Raw genomic sequence first — 18318 nt, forward strand, 5'->3', positions numbered from 1 at the left:
GACTTGGAATCGATTTGCAGATCATTTCTGGAATGTTCTGGCAACCTTCTTTTCTCCCACACATTTTCAGAGGTTGGGGTTCAAAGTAAGGATATTTTTAGAGTAATGTGGGATTCATGTTTATTATCACTATTTATTACTGTCTTATTATGTTATTTTATCATTAGTTTTTACTTTTAGAGCCTACCTGACTTAGTAAATTAATTTCAAAACTCAATTTCATCCTTTTATAAGACCAAAAGTGGGGAATATGTGTTTGATATTATAGATATGCATGTTTATTTACCAACAACAAAACCAAGTCTCCAAATTTGTATATTTTTCCTCAACTTTTAAATCAACAGTTAAGTTTTCTTGTACCATTACCCTAGGAGACTGAAATATAATCCAGGAAAATCCAGGGCAAAATCTGCAGACTTCTTTACCAGGTAACATGCACATTACAGAGGGGGGAAAGTATCCTCACAACAAATTCTTTATGTCAGTAATTGTTGGTTTTTATTCTACATACCTATGTATGCGTATGTGTGTACATGTTTATACATATGTATGTGCATATGTCATACTTTGCAGCCTGGTTTTTTTCACACTTCTTTTCTGTTATGCACTGATGTTTGGTCTCAATGGCTTCTTTAAGATTTATATCCAGAAATGTTTACCACTTGAAAACTCTTTCTTCCAGGCTGAATCCATGCTTGCAATGATAGCCCCATAACACTTAAGTGGATGTGAACAGTTAATTAATAAATTCTAGGGTGACTCCCCTCTCTGTACTAGCTCAAGGGTCCTGTCTTCTATGCTCACAATATGTCCTTGATGTCCAAGAAAATGGAATCAGGCAAACCTTCTGGAAGAGAGAGGTGAAATTTTATCCTTGAAAATGTAATGCAGTCAAAAGAGCACTCTATTTAGACCCAATCAAAAGTCCTGAGTTTTAAGAATGGCTCTACAATATACTGATTCTGTCACTCCGAGACCGTGGAACATCACCTGATCTCTGAGTCAGAACCTATTCATCCACAAAATGGGAGCAATAAGACCTATTTCATAATTTCCATAAGTTTACTGTGAGTATAAAAGAGATAATATATACTACGCACTATAGCAGAGTGGTAGAAGCCAAAGGGAGTGTATTCCACAAATCCTGGGAAAGAGTCACTAAAGATGAAAACTGAGCAACAGTGAAGAAACACATTTCACTCTTTTCGGGAGGTCTGATTTTTATCTGGAACATTTTCATGGAAATTTTCTTTTATGATGAAATTAAATAAAAATAGGGCATAGTATTTGCTAGTCTAGAATTCAGTCTTTGTATGTTTCATGAGAAAAGTAAAGATATCTGGCAAAGCAAGAAGAAAGATCTTTTACATGTAGACAAAGCTTGGCTCCTTCACCAGTTTGATCCTTTTGCTAATTAGTCATGAATACTTCTGCGTGAAGAACTGCTTTCACGGTTACCTGATTTTCATGGCATGGGCCCTGGCAATACTCCGTCAAGCTCTCCAGAGTCTGGTTGACCAGCACTACATTCTTCTCATTGATGTAGAGACCCAACAGGCCCAGGCCACCCGTGGTACTTCCACAAATGCAGTCCAAAAACTGAAGGGTCTCACAGACGAGGTTATAATTTGTTTTGTTGTTTTGATTCCTCAAGAAGTTCTGAAGGCAAAAGAAAATATACCTGAGGAGTTAAAAGAAATCCCTATGCTAATTGCTTTCAGCTCTCTCACTATGTGTGTTTTCCTGACTCAAAAATATCCCCATGGCAATGTGGAATGGAATTGCTCTTTATAAGAAAGTGTTCACATTTATTAAATTTCCCCTAGGTTTAAGAAAATAAGTAGTAGGAAAAGGAGAAGGACTCAAGAAGCTAGAAAGAAGTTCATCAGGGAAAGAAGCAATTTTCAAGTAAATGATCCTTTATGAACAGTGCATCTTCAAACAGTAAATCATACAACCATTCTGGAGGGCAACCTAGAAGCACCTATTAAAATACTCAGTTAACATACAGTTCCACCTCATTCATATATGTATATATACATATATATATATACACACACATACACATATGTATTTAAAATCATCATATATATATGATGCACACACACACACACACACACACTGCTTATAATAGCAAAAACTGGAAACCATACCATACCTATCATAATGTGACTGATTTAACAAATAATAGTACATCCAAACATTGGAATATTGCAAAGCTATAAAAATGAGGTACTTCAATACATACTGATATAAACAAAATCTAGTAATAAGGTGTATTACTAAATGAAAAGTAACTTGAGGAACATTACATAATCTGTGTTTTTTAAAAAGAGTTTACATGTACAGATCAATATGCTTCTACGTGCATAAAAATCCCTGGAAGGAAGTACAACCTGTTAACAGTACTTTCTTTGGAGGCGTAAACCTAGTGAAAGGTAAACAGAGAGGGAAACTTTTATTTTTATTTATTAATTATTTTTATTAATTTAATGTATTATTTAATTTACTTATTGAATTTATTTCCACCACTTTCTTTTTTTTTCTTCAGTTTTTTTTGTGTGATTTTTTTCCAATTTTTTATTATGGCATAAAATTTACCATCTTAAACATCTTTAAGTGTACAGTTCAGTGGTATTAAATATATTCATAATGTTGAACTACCATCACCATCATCCAATTCTAGAACTCTTTTCATCTTGTAAAACTAAAACTCTATACCTATTAAGAACTCCTCATTCTCCCCTCCCCTCTCCCCCTGGCAACCACTACTCTACTTTCTGTTTCTCTCATTTTGACTACTCTAAGTAGGTCATATAAATAGAATCACACAGTATTTGTCTTTTTGTGACTAACTCATTTCACTTAAAGCATAATATCTCAAGGGTCATACATGTTGTAGCACATGTCATAATTTCCTCCCTTTGTGAGGTTGACTAATATTCCATTGCACACATATACCACATTTTGTATATCCATCTGTCAATGGACACTGGGTTGCTTCTACATATTAGCTATTGTGAATAATTTCACCATCTATTCTATTAAAACAAAACTATTTTAAAGATTTTATTTATTTGAGAGAGAGAGAGGGAGAGCATTCGAGTGGAGGGGAGGAGCAGAGGGGGAAAGAGAGGGAGGGGGAAAGAATCTCAAGCAGACTCCCCGCTGAGTGCAGAGCCTGACGTGGGGCTCGATCTCATGACCCTGAGATCACCACCCCAGCTATTTTATAAGAATGTAATGTAATCATACGTTACACTCAAAACTATTTTATAAGAACATTTTCCTAATTGTCTGATCTCACACTCCTATTAGAAAAATATTTGATCAGATACTACGTATCTATCTCCCACATGGACAGACCAAATGGATCAGGATAAGCGTGTAGGCACATCTCCAGTACCCTCCCTCTGGAAGTGATACTTCTGGCCTTTGCCTGCCACAGCTCTGCAGCAGCCCTACCCACATTGGGGTGGGGTGGGCCACAAGACTCATAGTTTCTACCATTCACGAAGTCCTGAGCTTCTCATCTCCTTAGAGGATATTTAATTCAATTCGTATGAATCTACCATCTCTTACCAACTCAGAACACCTCCACTCTAGGCTCTCACTAGAGAACACAGCTTCAAACCCTGCTCTCCCTAATCCTGGATACGTGCTCTTAGAGACGATTTTACCTTTCATGTAGTTACGCCATGGTGACATAAGCAGTGCACAAATAATGCAAAAAACAAAAGGCCAAAACTCCTAGGTGCCCCTCAGTCCATCTATTTGAAAAAGAAAAATGTACCAAAGAAGATGTAAGACCAGGATCATATTCATCTACAAAGGTATCAACATTTACTGTCCTAAATAATCCTCCTATATTCACTGTTTCTAATGAAGACGTATAAATATAGTCTGTATCCTCATTCAAGATATATGAATTGAGTTGGAAATGATGAAAGCCCCTGTATTTATAAAACCACGAAAGGTAGGGGCACCTGGGTGGCTCAGTTGATTAAGCATCTGACTCTTGGTTTTGGCTCAGGTCATGATCTCAGGGTCTTGGGATTGAGCCCTGCATGGGGTTCCGTGCTTAGCAGAGAGCCTGCTTGAGATTCTCTCTCTCTCTCCCTCTGCCCCTCCCCCTCCTCTCTAAAAAAAATAAACAAATCTTAAAAAAAAAAAAAAACTATGAAAGGTATAGAAGAGGCAAATGCGACCGTACCCAACAAATACCAGACTACTAGGATTAGGTGATGCCAGCTGAGGCTGAAAAGATGTGAGTTGAGGATGAAATGGACGATAATATATGAGCCTGATTTTTTTCACGCATAAAGGAATTTCCCCTCATTTTTCTTCACTTAGATGCAAATGTTTCTTCCCAACTCAGAAGAGCCCTATCGGTTTTATTGATTATCTCTCCAAAACTCTCTCCAGAACTATACGTTAGTATTTGAATTTAGTTACCTACAATCATAGGCTGTCTTCTCAGCTTTTACACAAAATAGAACAAATACCTGCAGTTCCCGGTTGTGATTCTCACACAGCAACTGAAGAAACCTCAGTATGGGCTGCATGATGGCAATTGCAGGACTCATCGTTACTTCCTCTGCAGACTTTTCCTCAGCATTTCCTGCTTCTGATCCTGCACACATAATGTCTATTTCTGGATCCATTTCCCTTCGGTATGCACAGTATGCTTTGGACGTTGCCGAAGAAGCTTCTGTTAATTGCCCTTTCATTCCCTCTTTCAAAAGTAATGATGAATCTCTTACTGAAATAAAACAGTACGCTTATATTTCTGAATTAACTTCCTTTTGCTAATTAAAAAACAAGACAGCCAGTTACCCAAATTCTCTAAAACTGAATTAAAAATCATCTGACACGAGGTGCAACAATTTCCCCAAAACAATCTGAAGTAGCAACTAAAATATTAAATTTGCACAGGACATTAAAAAAAAGATCTTAATGCTTCACCAATTTTAGAAGGGCTCGTGTCTTTCTGATAAATATAAAATATGAGAATTCTTGAATTCAAGAAGGTGGGAAAAATATGGCAAACTTCAAAACCTTAATGTTTATATGATTTATATTTACTTTGCCAATGACTTTGTTATTCCAAATGCCAAGAATCTTTCATTAGAGTATGGTGCTATAATTTCTATTCTTAAAATCTGGACTCCACGAACACTCCAAAGGTTCAGGCAGCTGGCTCTTTACCGTGCACTCCACAATGAAGCCAAACATTTTCATGTCACTTAGTTGCTTTGCGCTGATAATGCCTTGTTTGAGTTTGGTCCTGCACAGCTGTTTCAAGGTCAGCCCCATGGTCATGATAATTTGAGAATGGAACTCCGTACACAGAACCACAGTTGGGACAATGAGAATGAGACTAAGGTAGGTGAGATGACAAAGATCAGTGAGACTTAAAAGTTGTGAGACCTTCTGTTCTATTCCCCCAAGTACTCAGGTATTTCTTTACCTCTCATTCGTGGACCAGATGTCATCAATTCATTGTCATCATCCCTTTTTTTGTTACCTAAGTCTATGGTATTAACTGTCACTGTTGATCTTATCTCTTTCTGAGCAGCCTTCATTCGGTCATACAGAACTTTGAAGAATTTCTCTGACTTTTTTTGTTCGTGCAACTGCTGGTAGAAGGAATACTGCAAGAAAACATATTTTAAGATATTAATACCCAAGTGGAGAAAAATAGTGCTTGCATGCTTGAAATAAACATAAACATCATGGATAAAAGCACATATTTAACGTGCTGCCCATTATTATTTCATAAATTAGCAGCTTTTACCAGTCTCCTGTACAATTTAGCATATACTAATAATAGCTTGTATTTGCTTAGAACTTTCGACTAAAATCCAATATATTTTCCTGTTATTTCATTCATCCTTACTGATTATTTTATCTTAAAAATTTACAAGGGCACTGTAAGAAGTTGTATGCAAAGAGTTCCTTGATTTTTTATATTAGTATAAACTCATGTCTTGATTCAACACATATTTATTGAGTGCCTACTATGTGCCAGGCCCTGGCTACTACTAGGGACAGAACAAAAAGGAAAAGCCACCACAATCCCTGCCCTCCTGAGTTTGTCACCTAGAGGGGAAAACAGCCACTAATCCAATGATCATCCTGTGTAAATGTGAGTTTACGCAGAGTTACAAAGAGTTATTTTTCTCTTTATCTAAATTACAGTACATTTAATTTAGAATGTGTTACCATGGCAGCCTCACTCACAGGAACCCACTGATAGATAGGCACTAAGTTTTTTTGGTACTTCATTAGCTACATTGCTTTGCATGGGGTCTAGGACAAGCCTGCCATAAAATGTATAAAATGGATTCTGCTTTAAGAGTGAATAATGATGTAGAAAGGATTCAACACCAAAATGATGATAAAATATATCATAGTGAGAGGTAGAAATACTGAACCGTGAAAATATCTGCCTAATCACTGTCTGCTTAGTGACTTACGGAAGTATCCAGAAGAGGTAGGAGATGGGAAAGGTGATACACTCCAGAGAAGACAGAATTTGTACTGGGTGGGGAAATTGTATGTTACTAATATGAAAATCATGGGATACGCACAATAGATACAATAGAAATAAAGTAAAAAAATTAATAAAGATAATAATTCTAGTAACTGTACTGATTAAAAGACAGTTATATAACCTTGATGAGAGACATTGTGAAGAAAACATATGAAAAACAATGACTCCCAAATCAAGTACAATGAACCATAATCCAAAAATGTAAACAGACAATTTTGATGAGTTTGGCTCCTGTACGTAGGTTTTCCTAAAAGAATGCCAGGAACCATGACCTATAGGTCCTGGGACTTGCAGATAAGACTCTAATGACATCAGGTCTTGAAATGGATGCCTGTCCTGCAATTTTCAATATGGGCAATGTATGAGTACAGAGCAATTTATGAGCCTTAGGAGTTGGTTTCATACCTACAAGGGGAAGCTCTAAGCAGAAGGCTAGCAACCCCTCAAGAAAGCAGGGCAAAAAGCCACAGTTACCATAGCAACTACAACGAAACAGTGAAGCTGGTTCTGTTAATTCAAAGGATAAATGCAGCATTTACAGACCTCTCCAGTCCCACAAATTAAGCTGATGTTTAGACCCTAATATTTCCAATATAATTGGGTTAGAAGGTGAAAAGAGGTTCCAATATATTAATGAGGAAGTTGCAGGAACTTTGTGGCTGTATTAAAACAAAGTTTTATAATTTATTTAGTTCCTTGAAATACATTATCTCATTGATACTTTCAGTACAACGGTGTGATAAATAATAAGTATTCTTATTTCCGTTTTACAGATCAATAAGATAACGTTTAATAAAGGTAAATAAATGACTTGCCCAATATTACATAACTAGTAAGTGGTAAAGCTAGGATTTAAATCTAGATTCTCTGACTCTAAGTCATTAAATTTATTAAAGTAACCTCTTAAGCTCAAAATCACAGGCTACTTACATAGGCTCCACCTTTTTAAAACCAGGGCACTATAAAGCTGAACAGTATGACTTTAATAAAGATAAAAAGCATGTTTTTTATAAATGTGTACATAATCTCAACAGATAGCATAGGGATTTCTATTTTGAAAGATATGGTTTTTGATTAGGAAACTGCTTCCATAAGCTTCAGAGTATAAGGGGAAACTCTGAGGTTTTTTTCAGGAAGCAAGGGTGATGGGTCAACAGATCTGTGTGACAGAGGAAGGACTTTCCCCCAAGAAGGATGGGGCAGCCCAGAGAGGGAAGGCAGAGAAGGAAAATGAAGGGAGGAACCGGAGAGATGGTGTAAGCCTAAGGCACTGATGCAGGGTGGATGAGCCAGAGAAATTTCCCAGGGGTCAGGAAGTAGAAGGTTATTTCAGAAAGGAGATGTCTAGAGTGGTTAAGAGCACAGACCCTGGAGCCAGACTGCATGGGTTCGAGTCCTCACTCTATCTGTAACTAGCCATGTGAGCTCGGTAAAGGAGCTCAAACCGTCTATCTCAGATTCTTCTTTGGTAAGATGAAGATAACATATGTTACCTCATCAGTTGTTGTGAGAATTAACCAAGTCAGTACATGGAAAGCACGAAGAACAGGGCCTGGTATTTAGCAGGCATTACTTTGATTAGTGTTATTATTAGTGTTCAGTTTGAAATTATAACAGAAATGCCTCCCCTCTGCTCCCCTTCAACCAATCTTTAATAATGTATATTAAACATATAAATTGGCTGATGTAGCTAGGAGGGTATAAATTAAGGAAGGGAATCAGATTCTTATAGAAGTAGGGCTGTCAGGCATTAGTGCCTAAGGGCACTGTAAGAATGTAACCACCCTCCCTGGGGACCAGCAGGAGTCTTGGGGAGGAGTGGGTTTTAGACTGCTCAAGGGCAAGGAATAGGATTCAAGCTGACCTCAGTGAGACCTTTTAGAGACGGAGAACATAGCTGCTATTTGGGTTATACACGGTGATGTAGAAAAGTGATAAACCTAAATAGGGGGTGGCTAGTAAATGACATTGTCATAACCCATCTTTAAAAAAGGCTTTCATATACAAAAATAATTTAATGCTATTTCATCAACAAATATTTGTTGAATGGTGATAAAGCACTGTGGATAGAAGAAATAGGACAGGATCTACTTTGAGAAGGATGAAATTTAATTAGAGAGGCAAAATGTCGTTCAAATAACAACAAAGCAAAGTAGCATAGGCAGAGTGCCAAATGGATATTAAGGAAAAAATGTTATGGGAGCTCAAATAAAGGAGTGGTTGTCAAGGCCTGAGCCAGATGCAGAAGACTTTGTGAAGGGGCTAGAATCTGATTCAAACCATTCATTCATACAGCCATAAGGCCAAACAGGGTGTCAGACACATGGGACACAAAGATGAACCTCATGTGGTCTCAATTGTTAAGGATCCATAATTTGCTAGATCGAGCCTGCCACATTCACGAAAAGGCACAATCAAGTGGCAGAAATGCCACTGAAGACATCTGCAGGATACAGCAGGGGCATGCAGTAACTAGTGGACCATTCTGCCTAGCGGCACATGGGATCGGAAAAGGCTTCCAAGAGAAGTTCCTGAGTTAGGTCCACCTAGAGGAGAAAGGAACGTGAGAAATAGCACGAGACATATGAGGAACTAGGAAGAGCTCAGTATACCTGGTGCACAGAAGAGAGGACAGAGGAGGGAGAAGGTGGAATCAGAAAGCAAAAAGTGAAGAGATGAAATCATGAAGGATCTTATGGACTGTGTTAGGGAGTTTCTGCCTTTATAGGGCAAGTGACTGACTTTAAGCAGGAGAATAACATGTTTTTTGGAAAGATATCTTTGGAGGCAAAGTGGAGAATGATTTGGAGAAGTACAAAACTGGGATCAGGGATACCTCCCGGAAGACCTGGTGGCCCAGAAAAGATAAGAAGGCTGGGTAATGAGGGCTGGCTATGCAGAGACTGAAAGCAGAGTGTGGATATGAGAGATGTTAGCAGGCCAGAATCACCAGAGGTTGGCCTTCAGTGAGATACTCAGGAAGGGAGTGAGAGTGAGTTAGCTGAGGTCAAAGTGGGCTTTCAGCTTCCGGCCAGACATCTGGGTGGATGGTCCGGCAATTACTGAGGGAGGCAAAGTAAAAGGAGGAGTTGGGTGGATGGAGAATAACAGTGTATTCAGTCTGGGACACGTTGAGTTTAAGGTACTGGTGGGACATCCCACGAAACATTCTGGAAGATAGCTGGATATAGAGTCTAGAAGTGCATCGAGTGAGTGGAAAATCATCAGCATTGAATGGAAGTTAAAGATGCAGAAATGAACGAGGTCAGGCTAAAGGAACAAGAAAAATAAACAGAGGAGAACCCAAAGAAACGTGAGAGATGTCAGGATTCAAGAGTTAAGTAGATCAAGAGGAGCTTTCACAGAAGGCTAAGAAGAAATGGCAGGAAGTAAAATGAGAAGAGAATGGTGTCCCAAGACCTAAGTTGAAAATCAGAGAGGGAGACATACCAAGAGAGACTCTGGACTCTGGGAAACAAACTGAGGGTTTCAGAGGGGAGGGAGGTTGGGGGATGGGATAACCAGGTGATGGGTATTAAGGAGAGCACGTGTTATGATGAGCACTAGGTGTTGAACACTACATCAAAAGTTAATGAATACTATATTTTGGCTAACTGAACATAATTAAAAAATGGGGGGGAAAAAGAAAGAAAAGGTTTCAAAAACAAAGAAAAAGTCACTAGTGACAACTGCCACAGAAACATCATGTGAAAAAATACTGAAAGGTATTTGGGCTCTAAAGGGATGCAGGGACCTTGTCAGGAGTTTGAAAGTGGAACAGGAAGTTTCTGGCAGAAGCTGGCTTATTCTGCAGCAATATGAGGACATAAATAAACGTAAATATGTAGGTGGGGTCCAAGATGATCTCATCTGATGACCCTGCATGGTCCAGTAACAGGAATCTAGAAGGCACTTTAGTTGCAAGGATTGCTTCTATCTAGAGATTAAAAACAAAAAATCCTTCACTACTATCTGGATAATCTCTCTCTCACATTATGTAGTTGCCTAGACAATTTCTTTAGAAAGTCCCAACTGAATATCTGGTTGTAGAAGACAAGACCCTTTCCAAGAAAACCCACACTTCCCCAACTCCCCTCAGAGGAATCTGTGTTGCAGCTTCAATACCACGAGAATTTTCAAGATGTTTTTCAAGATGTTTTTCAACAGTATCAGTGTTTGGGACTTGTTTTCTGGTCACTGTGACATCTGCCGTACATGAGGCCTCTCTTCCTAAAGCCACCTGCTATTGGATCTAGCGAACTTCCTGTTGTCCATTGCCTTTGCTGGATTAATAAAGGAATTATCCTAGTTTTCAATTAGATGTGGCTTCCACTTGCCCTGAATAGGAAAAGCGGATTCTGAAATTTCCAACTAGTTGTAAGCATAGTTTCCTTCTCCAACCAAGACAAACGCAGAAAGAGCAGGTGAGCGGGCGGTAGGACTAGGAGCAAGATGTGTGTTCTTTGGGAACACTCCCCAGCTCTGCTCTCAGCGCCACCCCCCCCCCCCAGTGTGTTCTGCCTTTGGGAGTGGCAGAGCCCAGGAGCACGTGGTAGGAGTTTCGAAGTGAAACGTGTGGCTTCTGGAAATGGTGGTATGATGATGCCTGCATGCAGAAGACATGAATGGCCGCTTTCAACTCACCCCTCCCAAGCTGAAGGAACAAAGGAAATGGTTCTTCTCTCCCCGGACCAGTGAAAATTCACTTACTCAGAGGGATCAGGGTAATAAGAACTGGGAGATTTGGGGCATCAAATAAAAAGGCTGTTCTAAACCTCTAAAAAAAAGTAAATGGGAGGGGCTGTGCTGGGAGGGGTGATCAGTGGTACTAAAACCTGTTATAATGCCACAGTGTGAGGAGTTTATGTATTTATTTATTTTTACATTTAATTCTTAGATGAGGCAAAATGTTGTTTTTATCGGCTGAAAGTAGGCCTCAAATTTCCCTAAACAAATCAGAATTTCTGGTATAATGTTAGAAAGGAAGCTTCGAAGGAATGTTCTGCTTCACTGAATAATTTGTGAAGGTCTGCAGTTTCTACAGTAAATCAAATAAATTTATAAGGAAAATGTGATACCAGGTTGTTGGGTTTTTTTTTTTTTTTTTAGATAGTCATGAGAAGTGAAAAGAAAAATACATTACTTTCCTTGGTTTCTATGACAAGTAAATAAGAAATACAAATAACCAACATAACACTCATCATGATAAACAGGTACCTGAGTCTGTGTATTTCCTCCTTCAAGCAAGGCAATGCCAAGTAAAATGCCTTCGGAAAAAATTCTGTCATTTTTGGTGTTCACTATAACATCGATGACAAGTTCGGATGCACCTTCTTTGTCCAGTAGACACTGAATATCTGACATTGATATCCCCATCTTATCTGAATCTTGTCCAGAGAAGTTCCCTGTGTTTAGGAAATTGAAAAAAAATCTTAATTTTCAGACATTATTAGCACATAGGTTTTTGAATTATTAGACCGTAAGAATATTATTTATCACTGGAATTTTTTCCCTTCAGCATTAAATATAATAAAGCTAGGGTTTTAAAAAAATGTCAGAAGTTTGAAAAAACAGAGCTTTCTATTCAATGTATAACACCTATAATTGTTTTTTCTTAATAATATTTTAGAAAAAGAAAACTAGCTTTATTTTTGTCCTTAATTTATATATTAAGAAATTATGACATAATTTACTATTTTCCAGCATCAAAGAGCAAAATTAGATGTTCAGATCCTTGTGTTATGAATGCAAAATTTTGTACAATGGCTTTTAATAGTGCTTTTTGAGTGGATTTTTTATATTTGTTCTATTTTAAGTAAAATGCTAGCATAACACCAGTGTGAAGACATGTGACCAGAATCCCACAATGATGAGACAATGATCAGTCTTACCTCCACCTTGTGCAGATTTGCAGTAGGTTCCAGAGAGGTGTCCATTCATACCGACTCCATAGTCTCCTTTAAAGTAGCGATTCAGGAGTATTTTTCTTAATGTGTTACCCTAATACAGAGGATAAGAAAAGGTGTTTCTTATTGTTCTTTTTTCTAATGAAAAGGGAACGTATCAGTACATTAAAATGTCACTTAAAATGCATTTTATCAATGATGGTGAGACATAGAAAAATTAATTTTATACAGCATAATATTTTCTGAGACAGAAATTTGCAAATGTTTCCCAAGAAAATAACGATCTTGCTTCTCCCAGAAATAAAATATAGTATTTTCAACAAAATGTACTGGGAAAATCACAATAGATTGTACTAGGAACACTTATGTACTACAAATTTAAGATTGCCTCGAAAGCAGAGGGTCTTAGAGTTGTTAAGAATATTAGTGATGCCCAGGGAAATAAAGATCAAAACTACAATGAGAGATCACCTCACACCAGTCAGGATGGCTAAAATGAACAAGTCAGGAAACAACAAATGTTGGCAAGGATGCGGAGAAAGGGAAACCCTTTTACACTGCTGGTAGGAATGCAAACTGGTGAAGCCACGCTGGAAAACAGTATGAAGGTTCCTCAAGAAGTTAAAAATAGAACTACCCTATGACCCAGCAATTGCATTACTAGGTATTTACCCAAAAGATACAAACGTAGTGATCCAAAGGGGCACCTGCACCCCAATGTTTACAGCAGCAATGTCCACAATAGCCAAACTATGGAAAGAGCCCAGATGTCCAACAACAGATGAATGGATAAAGAAGATGTGGTGGATGATGGAATATTACTCAGCCACCAGGAAAATGAAATCTTACCATTTGCAACAACATAGATGGAACTAGAGGGTGTTATGCTAAGAGAAATAAGTCAGTCAGAGAAAGACAATTATATGATTTCACTCATATGTGGAATTTAAGAAACAAAACAGAGGATCGTAGCGGAAGGGAGGGAAAAGTAAAATAAGATGAAAATAGAGAGGGAGGCAAACCATAAGAGACACTGAACTCTAGGAAACAAACTGAGGGTTGCTGGAGGGGAGGGCGTGGGAGAATGAGGTAACTGGGTGATGGGCATTAAGGAGGGCAACTGATGGAATGAGCACTGGGTGTTATATGCAATTGATGAAGCACTGACCTCTACCTCTGAAACTAATAATACACTATATGTTAATTTAAAAAAAGAATATTAGTGATGCCTAAAGAAAACACGGCTTAATAAACACCCTAAGAATTGGAAACCCAAAGCCCTATTTGAAGGAGCTTAGTAAAAAGAGCTAGGAAAGTGGTGGGTATACAGCTGGTGCTCCAAAAATTATGCTTGATAAGACAGAGTGAATTATATTTAAATTCCAAGGGCTTTAATCAGAAGATTATAGGTAAAAGACAGTGTATTCCTTTATAAAACATGTAATTCAAAAAAATCCTAAGTCTTCAATCTTACACTGGTTACAAGACATTTTTAAAATACTATATGTTGTACTATAGTTGCTTGATGTACATAAGAAATACAGATAACTCCAAATCTTCCATTTTATTTGTTCTTATTGTTTTAATAGACAAGAGTGATTTTACAATGAATCATGGAACACTACATCAAAAAGTAATGATGTAATGTACGGTGATTAACATAACATAATAAAAAAATAAAAATAAAAAAAGAGTGATTTTAAGGTATTATTAAACTAAATTAATACAGCAACTACTGAGGTGTTAGTCCCATCTTATGGGTAAGGACACTGGAGCTCAAGAGCTCAGGTAACTCCAGTTACGTGGATCATTCAGCTAGCACGTGGTAGAGCAAGACCCTAACTCAATGCTCGACTGCGCCCCACATTGTGCTCCACGCCCCTCCCCAGGCACAACTCCTGGTGGTGTGACGCTGTGACACGTGGCCCTCACTGCTCCTTCTCTCTCTCATGCTCTGGTCATACTTCCCCCTCAATTCCCGGGGTTTTATCCTCAGTTCTCCTCATCTTCCCTCTCCCCATCAGCAATTTTATCTGATCCCTGGTTGCACAACCCTTTCCGCAGTCTGGCTGCCAAATGTCTTTCCTCCAGCCCGACCTGGCTCTCCTAAGCTTCTCATCCTGTTTCCACTTAGATTGCCTTATCTTCATCTGGAGGTTCTACTGGCACCTCAAACTTGATTTTTCACAATGGAATGGTCTCCTCTATTTTTTTCTCTTTGCCTTGAAGTATAGTTAACAGACAGTGTTATATTAGTTTCAGGTGTACAATATAGGTGATTCAACCATTTTATACATTACTCAGTGCTCATCAAAATAAGTGTACTCTTCATCCACTTCAGCTATTTCACCCATCCCCCACCCACCTTCCCTCTGGCAACCACAAGTTTGTTCTCTGTTTTTAAGAGTCTATTTCTTTGTTTGCCTCTTTTTTCCTTTGTTTGTTCATTTGTTTTGTTTCTTAAATTCCAGATATGAGTGAAATCATATGGTATTTGTCTTTCTGACTGACTTTTTCACTTAGCATTATACCCTCTAGGTCCACTCATGCTGTTCAAATGGCATGATCTCATTCTATTTTATGACTTAGTAATATTTCATTATATATATATATATATATATATATATATATATATATATATATATACACCACATCTTCTTTATCCATTCATCTATCCACCGGACACTTGGGTTTCTTCCATATCTTGGTTGTTGTAAATAATGCTGCAATAAACATAGGGAGGCACGTATCTTTTGAATTGGTGGTTTTGTTTTCTTTGGGTAAATACCCACTAGTTCAATTACTGGATCATATGATAATTTTCCTTTTATTTTTTGAGGAACCTCCATACTGTTTTTCACAGTGGCTACACCAATTTGCATTCCTACCAACAGTGCACAAGAATTCTTTTTTCTCCACATCCTTGACAACACTTGTTGTTTCTTGTGTTTTTTATTTTAGCCATTCTGACAAGTGTAAAGTGATATCTCATTGTGGTTTTAATTTGCATTTCCCTGATGAGTAGTGCAATCTACAGATTTAATGCAATTCCTATCAAAATACCAACATTTTTTTCACAGAACTAAAACAAATAATCCTAAAATTTGTATAGAACCTCAAAAGACCACAAATAGCCAAAGCAATCTTGAGAAAGGAGAACAGAGCTGGAGGTATCATATCCCAGATTTCAAGTTATATTACAAAGCTGTAGTAATCAAAACAGTATGGTACTGTCCCCAAACAGACACATAGATCAATAGAACAGGATAGAGAGTCCAGAAATGAAACCACGCTTATATGGCCAATTAATCTATGACAAAGGAGGCAAGAATATGCAATGGGGAAAAGACAGTTTCTTCAACAAATGGTGCTGAGAAAACTGAACAGCTACATGCAAAAGAATGAAACTGGACCACTTTCTTACACCATACACAAAAATAAATTCAAAACAGATTAAAAATCTAAATGTGAGACCTGAAACCATAACACTCCTAGAAAAAAACACTTCTAGGCAGTAATTCCTTTGACATTGGCCATAGAAACATTTTTCTAGATATGTCTCCTCAGGCAAGAGAAACAAAAGTGAAATCAACTATTGGGACTACTGCAGAAGAAAAGGCTCTTGCACAGCAAAGGAAACCATCAACAAAACAGAAAGGCAAACCACTGATTGGAAGAGGATATTTGCAAATGATATATCCAATAAAGGGTTAATATCCAAACTATATAAAGAACTTATACAACTCAACACCAAAACAAACAAACAAACCAATTAAAAAATGGGCAGAGGATCTAAACAGACATTTTTCCAAAGAAGACATACAGATGGCCAGCAGACACATGAAAAGATGCTCAATATCACTAATAGTCCATCTTTCTTAATCTTGTTTTCAATTTCAATTTATTTTAAGAAGATCAGAACCATCTTGATCATTTAATGTCCCAAACTTAAGGGCTCATCTACTACCCCTCATCTTGACAATGATTTGTGAAATCCTACCTATTCTAACTTTTCAACTGTAGCTTCCGATAGTGTTTTCACACATATTTTAATCAAATAGAACTATGTGATGATTTCTCAACCACAGTTTTCTGTCTTTCTGCTTTGCTCACATATCCTATTTCTCTGCCTGAAAAGCTTTCCTTCTGTCTTACTTATGGACACGTCCTATCCCCCACTTCTTCATTCTACAAATATTCATTAGGTACTCACTGTGTCTTAGAATTAGTGAATAAGATATAACCCGCACCTCAAAGTGTTAACAATGAGGTCAGTTCCATAATAGGCACATATATTAGGCCCTATGGAAGCACATAAAAGAAAACAGTCGACTTCGAAGAGCTCTTACATGCATATCTCCCCTACTAACTATATGATCATCAGAGCAAAGCTGTCCTGTGCACAACAAATGTCCCAAATGTCACAGTGCCAAGAATTTTAATAGACACTTAGAGTGTCTGGAGTTCTTTATCCTTATAGTGACTTTTATTTACTGATAATTAAGTTTTTAGAACACAGACATTTACCATTGCTCCCTATTTCATGTATTCTTCCTTCAAGACTTTTTCATATAGTGCTGTAGTGAGTAAAGGTGATGACCAGTCTTGGAAGAAATAGAGAATCTAGAGAATACATAAGAAAAAAAAAGCCTGTCTTTTTTTTTTCTTTTAAGAGAAAGCTTTTTGAATTTAATTAATTTATTTTTTTATTTTTTTAATTCTATTTTATTATGTTATATTAGTCACCATACAATACATCATTAGTTTTTGATGTAGTGATCCATGATTCATTGTTTTTGTATAACTCCCAGTGCTCCATGCAGTACGTGCCCTCCTTAATACCCATCACTGGGCTAACCCATCCCTCCACCCCCCTCCCCTCTAAAACCCTCAATTTGTTTCTCGGAGTCCATAGTCTCTCATGGTTCATCTCCCCCTCCAATTCCCCACCCTTCATTTTTCCCTTCCTTCTCCTAATGTCCTCATGCTATTCCTTAGGTTCCACTAATTTCATTCGGCCAATTTCATTCGGCCAAAAAATGATCTTTCCAAAATGGGAGGGAAAACAAAATAAAACATTTCTTTGGAGTCAAATGTGCTTTTGCTTTACATCTTATTATAGCAGAAGGAGATGCTCTAAGAGAACTTTTAGACCCATAAACTACAGAGTTGAGGTTGTAAGTTGGAGGAAAAATGTGAGAACATTTTCACTTAAGTACTAAATTTCTATAAAGGGTAGCTCAGTTTGTTCTACTAATTATGCTTCTCACCTCTACAGACCAATTTATTGCTTCTCATTTGAGCCCTGTAAGATACAGTTGGTCCAGCTACAATAAATAAAGCTGAAAAACATGAAAATCCAGGTCTATTTTTCTTAAAATTGCACAAGTCCCTGTCACCATCTGGAAGAGAACCTACTGTGAGCAGAACCCTGGGTCCTTATGAACTAGCTCCCTTTTTATCCTATGTAAGGGAGCCTTTTAACCACATTACTGCAAGGACCCAACCAAGAGATAAAAACAATGGTGTGTCTTTTTTAAAAGGAGAAATAGAGAGCTGCATTTTATCTTTTGTTTTTAAAGATGCCCTATTTATATTGCTGGAAGAATAAAGCTGTTCAAAACCAACCATAGAGTTAGAAGGGTCTCACATCAAATGAAAATAAGCATCAAATTTGCTATTATTTCTAAATTTTCTTTGGACAAATAAAATAAAATCACAGGTGCTTATCAGATTTATAAACATCAAAATCAAATGAGCAATTTCATCTTTTAAAATTATTTTTCTTACCCAATTCCAGCCTTGCCAGAAGCATATATTTTCTAACTATGTAATATTCAGAATGCCATAGAAAGA

At 37.5% G+C, this 18318-nt stretch overlaps 1 protein-coding gene across 7 annotated transcripts in view; it reads right to left on the bottom strand.

Annotated features, from left to right (window-relative positions):
* The window catches only part of ITPR2 (inositol 1,4,5-trisphosphate receptor type 2), a 494379-nt gene that overhangs the window by 150910 nt on the left and 325151 nt on the right, over window positions 1-18318 (bottom strand). For all 7 annotated transcript variants that reach the window (XM_036080194.2, XM_078075789.1, XM_078075790.1 and 4 more), the window contains 5 exons: window positions 12448-12556; window positions 11774-11961; window positions 5471-5654; window positions 4506-4762; window positions 1459-1659 (listed from right to left, as the gene is read on the bottom strand). In XM_036080194.2, the coding sequence (XP_035936087.2) occupies window positions 1459-1659; window positions 4506-4762; window positions 5471-5654; window positions 11774-11961; window positions 12448-12556 (939 nt within the window). The remainder of the gene's footprint in view (window positions 1-1458; window positions 1660-4505; window positions 4763-5470; window positions 5655-11773; window positions 11962-12447; window positions 12557-18318) is intronic.

Source organism: Halichoerus grypus, chromosome 6, assembly GCF_964656455.1.
Source record: "Halichoerus grypus chromosome 6, mHalGry1.hap1.1, whole genome shotgun sequence".
In the NCBI taxonomy this organism is placed as follows: Eukaryota; Metazoa; Chordata; class Mammalia; order Carnivora; family Phocidae; genus Halichoerus; species Halichoerus grypus.